Source organism: Sphaeramia orbicularis, chromosome 22, assembly GCF_902148855.1.
Source record: "Sphaeramia orbicularis chromosome 22, fSphaOr1.1, whole genome shotgun sequence".
NCBI lineage: Eukaryota > Metazoa > Chordata > Actinopteri > Kurtiformes > Apogonidae > Sphaeramia > Sphaeramia orbicularis.
In genome coordinates this window covers 13,854,487-13,863,224 of record NC_043978.1, presented here as the reverse complement: position 1 = coordinate 13,863,224, position 8,738 = coordinate 13,854,487, and the positions used below count along the sequence as shown (strand labels likewise).

General features: G+C 40.6%; 1 protein-coding gene across 4 annotated transcripts; it reads left to right on the top strand.

Moving 5' to 3' along the window:
* Window positions 1-572: 572 nt before the first annotated feature.
* cdca4 (cell division cycle associated 4) lies at window positions 573-8,229 on the top strand. Of its 4 annotated transcripts, none has more exons than XM_030126166.1 (2): window positions 573-732; window positions 4,652-8,229. In XM_030126166.1, exon 2 carries the CDS (start codon window positions 5,088-5,090, stop codon window positions 6,003-6,005), a length of 918 nt encoding a protein of 305 aa, XP_029982026.1. In that variant the 5' UTR covers window positions 573-732; window positions 4,652-5,087; the 3' UTR covers window positions 6,006-8,229. The 4 variants fall into 4 exon arrangements, with proteins under 4 accessions (XP_029982026.1, XP_029982024.1, XP_029982025.1 ...); XM_030126164.1 differs by having other exon boundaries at window positions 3,261-8,229; XM_030126165.1 differs by having other exon boundaries at window positions 574-732; window positions 5,079-8,229.
* Window positions 8,230-8,738: the final 509 nt, after the last annotated feature.

Here is an 8,738-nt window from a genome sequence, read left to right as displayed (position 1 = left end):
AGCAAACAGATAAATACAAACACAATAAAAAACACAAAAAACCCTCTAGACTTTCAAGAGGCAGTCATACCAGTGTTTCCACTATACGCAAGATTTGTCAGCAATAAAATTACAGTATTTTCTGAGTGATTCAGGCAACACATAATATTCTGGTAAAATGAAATAAAATGTATTAATGTGCTCTATTGCTGTGACATGAACGAGATCTGTGAAAAATAAACAGTTAAAAAAATATATAAACAACCTCCAAGACAAACAAGAACAAAAGACCCACAAAAACAGAACATCTGTAATCTAACTAGGCTAGAGCATCAAAGTTACAGTTTTTAATGTATATTTTAGATATATTTGTGGTTTATTTGGCTTAGACAGAAGGATGGGGTTAGCATTAATGTGTATAACCCGGGATAACTCCTGACCCTTTATTTGTTGTTGATTTCTCCAACCACAAGGCATTGGTTTGTTTATTAAATTAATGCGCTGGGAGGAGAGAAAACAGGGAGAAATGATTGTAGAGAGGAATCCCAGGCATATGGCTGGCTTTTGTCGGCTCCCCTCCCCCTCCCTCTGCCTGCCTTCCCTCCTGCCGTCCTACCGCTCCGCAGCAGCAGCAGGACAGAGGTAGCTCAGTTTTTGAAGCCGTGGCATGAATGATCTCATCTGAACCTGATCTCCGCTTTCCCTGCCGTCGATCCTATGACCGAGACGGGAATAAAATAACACAAACACGAGGTGAGTCCGGCCAGCGAACCGCCAAGCCGATAGTCGTTTTAAGCAGGCACCCGGGGACCCGTTTGTTGTCTTTAGGAACTTAACAGCCCAGCCGCGGTGAAAACTCTTGTTTTTGGCTAGAAAAGGAGGAGGAAGGACCGAGGAGCGGAGGACGGCAGGCTAACGGAGGGTGGGTGGGCGCTTTGGGGCTAATTAGCTTCACGTTTTGCTAGCGGTGATTTTTTTTTTTTTAATGAGAAGGGGAGAAACGGGTCAAAGTAGGCCGAACTGACTCGAAACACCGGCCGTCGAAGCTCCGGTTTTTTTCCGTTTCACTGAACATTCGAGCCCGGTTAGCTTAGCCGCAGCCAGCCTCGTAGCCTAGTTAGCCGGCTAGCTGTTAGCTACTAGCGCAAAATGGCCTCATTGTCGCTCGGTAGCTCTGATGCCGAAAAGACAAAGCATGCGGCAGGCACGGCCAGGAGCCCCGGGACGCTCTTTAAACCGGCTCCCGCGGCCCCGGCACGGCGCTGTCGTAAACCACATTGACTGTATTAGTGTTAACCAAGGGTAAAGGAAGCTACCGCCGCCCTTTTAAACATTTTAACTTTATTATTCATTTAGCACGGCGAGCTGAGAAAGTGTTGGGTTTTTACGGTGGGGGATGGGTCATGCTAGGAGCCATTGACGTAAAGCGAGGCTGCATTTTGTTTGGTTTCTGGCTCCTAGCATAGAAACAAGACAAATGCTCCGTTTAGCTGTAATGTTGTGCTTAAAATCCTATCAAATTATGGCATTGTTCAATATAAACACCGTACTTTCAGCACTACAAGCAGCAGTGTTAGTTTCAACGAGGTGGAAAAACAAAATTGCTCTTGATTACTCATTTCCTGATCTGCCTGACAGAAGTTTGAGCACCTCATATGTCAGCATTGGCTTGTTAAATCTCTTAACTGTGTTGATTATTTATAATAAATGTTGTACTATTATATATTCAGTAAAGAGCTCTATTGATAATAAAACCATTGGGTGCATCTCATTCACTATAATTAAGCATCTGAAGCAAACAAAATATATTTGTCAAAGTTAGCTCTACTGTCATGGATTTGTTTTTTTAAAGATCCCCTCAGTCATGTTACAAGGAATACTGTAAATACTCTGCTGTTAATAATGTAATAATTATGTGTTATATGTTTGATGATGTGTTTCCTCCCATAAAGTCACTTGACCTCAATAACAGTGGTTGAAAATGATATCCCTTCCCTTATAGTTTGTTTGTTGTAATTTCTTATCAAAACAAAGGGACTTTTCCATCAACATGCACATGATCATTTCAAAAGTTTAGATTTTTTTCTGTTCTCCTTAAAGTCAACTTTCATTCTTTGTGGCGCGATTGCTTCAGGGTTTCACATCACACTAGTGTAAGTTATCCACCAGGTCTCAATCAGCTTCTATATATCTGCGCTGTCAAAAATATTGTTAACAAGTCATTAGTAAATGCCCTAAATTATAGGTTTAGTTGAGCACAGACAAACATCTGACCTTTAAACAGACAAATGTGAACCTAATGTGACCCTGTCAGCCTCGGCAGAGACAGAAACTAAAAGATTACAGTGAAGGAACATGGAAACATACTGTTTTTTAGCGGAGGGGGCCTTTAAATGTTTGTAGACTACTGCACCGTAGTCTATTAATATTTAATGTTCTAAAATGTTGCAGTTGCTGAAGGGATGATTAAAGTATAATTGCTTGATTTTGAGATAGTTTTGCTGTAAATGTGTTTGGTTTTGCTACAGTGTGAAATGTTTTTGTGAGGTATTTGTATAATTGTATCAGAGTGCTGTTTATGAATTTATTGAACATAATGGAGCATCATTAGGTTGTGAGGTCTTGGCTGTTACATGTCTTGAACAGTGTAGCCACTGCAGACAGTAAGGGAACAAAGTGAAGCCTTGTGAAAGAAAAAAAAATGCTGTAAAACTGATATAATTTGTTGAGAAGTGTTATCCAAATGTTGTTACATAATGACATGAGGATCTGGAAACAGTGAAACACTGTAATGCTAACATGTCTTGCAGTATTTGTTGGATTTGTTGCATCAGCTGCGAGATGTGAGATGTAACATTTGTCTGCTACAGCTACCTAATCATAGTGAAACACATGAGCTGTTCAGGTTCAATTGGTGTCTGAACAAAGAACTTACCTTAATTATATGGTTGCCCTACATTGATATTATTTAGTTTATAATTACAAGTAGAATCCTTGAGATTTAACATGAGAATGCTGAACTATAGGGTGTTCAAAACTGACAGTTATTAATATACCTGTACCGTCTATCATGTATTTTTTTTCTTCTCTGTGCAGTGTGCCTCCTGGTTGAATCTCATTTTCTATTTGAATTTTTCTGCACATATGCATTCTGCTTGTTTTCTCTTTAGGGAGATAGTGCTCTCTAGTGTCTCTTATTTAACAGGGACCAGCACAAATGCACTACACATGGAGATAAATGACATACATCCATGATTGTTTTCTCACCCTTTGTATTTTAGATCCCCGGGCAACTTCAAAAATGACTTTTTTCCTATTCTGTCCACTGTCAGGAAATGTTACTCTATGCAAACGAGGACTCAAAGACCTTCGGGCTCCCAAGTCACTCAGTGTATATTAGGTCCACTTCTTTTTTTTTGGTATGGATTCTGATTTTTGTTAAATATGGTGCTAATCCACTTCACTCGTGATCAATGGAGTGAACCCAGTACCTGTAATTTCACCTTCCTTTCTCTTTCATGTCTGGTTTTTCTCTGTAATAAGTAGTACAGGGTCTGTGTCTAATGATGGGAGAGCAGTCAATTTCTAATGAATGAAAATCACTTTTTTTGGTGATATATGTAATTACATGTTGATTCAGTGTAAGACGCTGTGAATAATGTGGTGTTTTTGTGATTCCAGTTCTTGTTTTAATTTAAAAATGGTATGTAATTTGCTCAGATTATGGGGTTTAGTATTGCTTGGCATTTCCTACAACGAAAATGAAAAGAAAACAAGTGTAAGAATCTGCTTTGTTGGTGTCTGATGAATCTGGCAAATATGTCTAGTGTATTTAATTTTCCTCTGTTTTTTGCGCAAAGTGGGTAGTTTTTAAAACACTGTTGTCAATTCTTTGCTGTTTTGTTTCTGTTCTGTAAACTGTTCTGTTTTACAGTCCAAAATGTACCAATATTTTCACTGTTCCCTTGTATTTTTTACCTTTTTGTAATTTTTTTACAAAAATGTACCACAAATAGAAACCTGAAACAAGTGGAATCATTCACCCAAATGCCCTGCCCACAGGTTTTACACAGAGGAGACACAACCGGACACTACACACTATTTATCTCTCTAATGGAAAATTAAATGCCACAGGCCTCTGTTCAGAGCTCAGTCTCCTATTTACTCGCATCCAGTTTATTTTGGGAAGTCAGATGGCCTATAACGCTGGCAGGACTGTTGTTTTATTCCACTAAGACATTTGTGTGTTTTGAAGCGGTGTGTAATAAGGAAGTTGACTCTACTTTTCTTCCCCTCCCCAGTGAAGAGAAAGTGAAAATCTTGTTCTACTAGTTTTGAAGCGTGGCGTGCGTAGACCCGGAAACCTGATACCCCCTGTAAATGTTAGTGGCTAATGGTGGTATACTGTATCATGAATATTGTAAATGCTTTTCTTTTTTATCACTTTTACCCCATAAAAGCACTTTATTGATTGATTAGGATATTTTCTTGATCACAGGTGGCAGGTGGAAAGAATATAATGATCATGTAACTTGAGTGCTGTTTTTGTTTTCTGACAAAGGTCTTTCTAGTCTGTGTGCTAACTTTGATGCAGCGTCCGCATTTAGTTGGTAACTATGCTATTTTCGGTGGCTCAGTGGTCTGTTAAAAGTGTGGTTGTTCCGCCCAGCAGGAGTCTTGCCTCAGACTGGCCTAAAATGGGCAGAAATGGTGCTGAACAAAAGCTGCTTGTCGCTCGTACAAAAGTACTTGAAGCGTTGCAGCCGGGACCAAGCTGCTATGCTATTGCCTGTGCCTCTCAACAGGAAAGGTATAGCAAACTTTAAGAAAAAACAACAACCATTCACTATTTATATAGTCCACAAAGAGTTAAACCTGTAGAGTTTAATGTAGCCCTAGCTCCCTCATGTCCATACAGAAATAGTACACCACATAGCCTCATTACATCACACATGTACATTATTAATTACATGGCACTTACTCCTTTCACTAGCTAATTCACAAATGTTTTGTTTGTTTGTCAGTGTGATAAGATTGTTGAAGCTCGGAGAAGTTTTTGAGTTTCTAACTCTGTCTCTATCTCCTCGCCATCACCACAGACAGACAACATGTTCCCGAAGGGCACCAAACGTAAGTTTTCAGACTCCGGAGAGGAGCCGGTCCCCAGCGGTGACCCGGGCCCCGTGGTTTCATCTGCTGCAGCGGCTCGGACGCTGTCATCCTCCTACAGCCTGCAGCGGCAGTCGCTTCTCGACATGTCGCTCATTAAGCTGCAGCTCTGCCACATGCTGGTGGAGCCCAACCTGTGCCGCTCGGTGCTCATTGCCAACACGGTGCGGCAGATCCAGGAGGAGATGACCCAGGACGGCACCTGGCAGATCATGACCCAGGCACTGGCGGCTGCGCAGTGTCCCGCAGACCGCCTGGTGGCCACCGAGGTGCTGTGTCGGCAAACGGATGCGGCGGCGCAGGCCGGGCAGAGCCCCAAACCGTTTTCGGTGGTGGGTTTGGAGGACGGGTACCGCTCAGAGGAGGCGGTGATGGAGGGAGATGTGGAGTCCGAGGTCAACATGTCCACATTGTCGCCCGTTTCGCCTCAGCTCACCTCTGCATCTTACCTCGCCGGCCCCTTCGGCATGGGGCCCTGCTGGGAGGAAGAGGAGGAAGAGTGTGATGAAGATGAGGAGGAGGACAGCGAGGAGTGTGTGTCAGAAGGAGAGGACGGAGACCGGGACCACCTGACTGCAGACTCCAGAACAGGAGAGCAGGTTTTTGGGACCTTTGAGATCAAGCACCCGGCGCCGCCTCCTGATCCAGCACTGGAGGAACTGTTTTCAGACGTGGACCCATCCTATTATGACCTCGACACGGTGCTGACAGGAATGCAGAGCGCTCCAAAGATGGGGCCTTACGACCTGCTGGAGAGCCTCTCCTCTCACGGGCCCACGGCCCTGAGCTCCAGCTCCAGCTGTAGGTCGGATCTGAACGAACTGGACCACATCATGGAAATCATAGTGGGATCCTGAAACTCAGAACATTCCTCTGGCCTGTACTGATCCCACAGACTGTTCTCAGACTATGCACAGTACTCGTGCATGTTCTGTATGTGGTATTGTTACACATGGAGATTGTTGGAAGTTTTGGGACAAGGTGGGAAATTAACAGCAAGCCAAAGTAAATATGGGATCAACTAGTAGAGTAGAAGTTAGTTGGCTCTGACAGACGCTAGCCGTGTTTCCAACAAACATTTGAAATATCGCAAAATAGAAAATTTTCCATTCTGAGTGATTAAACTCTGTTTGGCTGGTTGTAATTAACCACGTATCAGAGGAATAGCATCCTGCTGCTGTTTTCAATCTAAAATGGCTATAATGCCTCTTCATCTTCAGATTGGGTAATAATTTGGTCGTGTTATTCGTCCACATGTACATGTTGCCTCTACCAGCCATGTTCTTGTGTTGTTTGTGAATATCTGCAAAGATTTTGGGGAAACATCTGGTCTGTTGTGCGAGTTACATAAAACTTATTTGGAAAATGTGTTTTCGTTTTTCCCATTAAGTGCATTAACTCTTGTTTGACTTGGGGCTGTGTAAAAATGTGTATACACAGGACTTATGATTGAGTTTATTCCAATATTTAAAATGTAATTTTACAGAAAATGTCGTGAAGAAAAAGGCCAAAAACCACCTCAGATGAAATGAGGAGAAAATATTGTGGTACTTCAAAAAAAAAAAAAAAAAAAAAATACACTGATGGAAACACGGCTACTGTCGGGGCCTGTATATTAATCATAAATGTAATTGGCAGGTAATGTAGTGTAGCTAAAATCACTAAATTTTGGGATTCATGTGCCACAAAGGCATGTAGGTGAAGCAGTTACTTTCCTACTTTGTTGAAAAAAACCCCCCAAAACTCAACAATATCTGTCAGAAGGCAAAGATAATTACTTATACCATGATGCATTCTTATTTACGTACTTTCCATGTTTACGTCTGTCATACATTCTGTCATGTTAGCTCCTCCCGGTCGCCATTTTGTCCATTTCTATTTATTGTTACATGAACTGAGGAACAATTCATCACACTACACGCATCAGAAACCAGAACAAATTGTAAATCCAAATCTATGAATCAATGCATATTTTCCTAAAGATTTGAGCAATTATGAATGGAATATATGTATATGTACGTATATGTATATAGAAATATATTTTTTTGCATTATACAGCTGGGGGATTTTTTGCAAGTATCATTTGATATTATTATTTTTTTTCCCTCTCAAGCGGTTTTTAAGATTTTAATGTAGCCAGACTCGAGACAGTGTCTTCCCATGGTTTGGTATAAAAACAAGTCGACTGTAACCGGTGTCAGGACTGGCATCAGCACATTTTCTAGGCGCTGTTCTTTCATTTTCTCAAAAGCTTTACGCAGGGCGGGGAGTTCGCCGCCGGCCGCCGAACAAACGCCGGTGAAAATCGATCAGTTTCTGGTGAGTTTACAGCGGCCGGCAAGCGAACGTTTCCTGCTTTGCTTTACATGAAAACAATAACAGCTTTTCCTCAAGCATTTGGAGAAACCCCGGGGTGATAACTGCATCAAGAAGCCATATTTGTTTCTGTCATTTGTTACGACTACAAATGAAGAATTCTGTCTTTTAACCCATCTAATTTATTATTTTTATTTATTGTATTTATTATATCTAGGTACAGACATGCCATATTGACTTATCAAAACAACCGTGAGGCCCAATGAAATTATATTTATCCAAATTTAGCCCTCTGTTTTGAATGCAGTACCTATTTATTCCTCACATTTTTTTTTTATTATTATTATTATTATGAGTAATAATAATTACCGGGTTACTATTCAAATCACTATGCAGCTCCGTCATACGTGTTTCGAAATGATTGTATACAGCTCAAATGTCCTTTAATTCTTTTATGCAAACAGTTGCCTTTCTCCTAAAGATGTGGAAAAATCAAATGCATTTTTCAAAAAAAAAAAAAAAAAAATCGTTCCTTATTGTGATGAAGAGATTAACTCAGGCAAATAAAATGTATTCACAAAAATACAGTATTACGACACGCTTAATACCTTACCACAACACTCCTGAAGGATGTCACTCTGGTCTGAATGGGAGCTAGAACTTCAAAGACTAATTACCGTTGTAAAATGTATGCATTTTTTTATATCAAGAAAAAACATTGCAGCATCTTTGTAAATATTTTTTATAATAAAAGGTGCAAATATTTAACGTGTGATTTGTGTTGAATTATTTTATTGAGCGTGAAAATGTTTGTTTTCATCTGACCTTTGGTTTGGGCTACGATTGAATTTAGTTTATTTGATATTTTCCATCATTCCTTCCTTCCTTCCATTCTTGCTTTTTTCTGCCAATCCTTCCTTCCTTTTGTTCTTTCATCATCTATCTTTCTATCCATCTTTCCTTCATTTTTTCATCCATCCTTTCCTTCCATCATCCATCCTTCTGTCCTTTCATCCGTTCTTTCATTCAACCCATTCTTCAACCCTTCATTTTATTCCTTCAATCCCTCCTTTCCTTCCATCCACCCTTCATTCTTTCATCTTTTTCCTTTACTCTTCCATCCTTCCTTCTTTCACTCTTTCCTTCAATCCATCCTTCTGTCCTTTCATCCATCTGTATCATCCTTCAGTCTTTCCTTCTTTTTATCCTTCAACCCCTCCTTCCATCCACTCTTCATTCTTTCATCTCTTTACTCTTCCATCCTTCCTTCTTTC

Coding starts and splice junctions, on each gene's coding strand:
- cdca4 (XM_030126166.1), top strand. CDS start 5,088: ATGTTCCCGAAGGGCACCAAACGTAAGTTTTCAGACTCCGGAGAGGAG.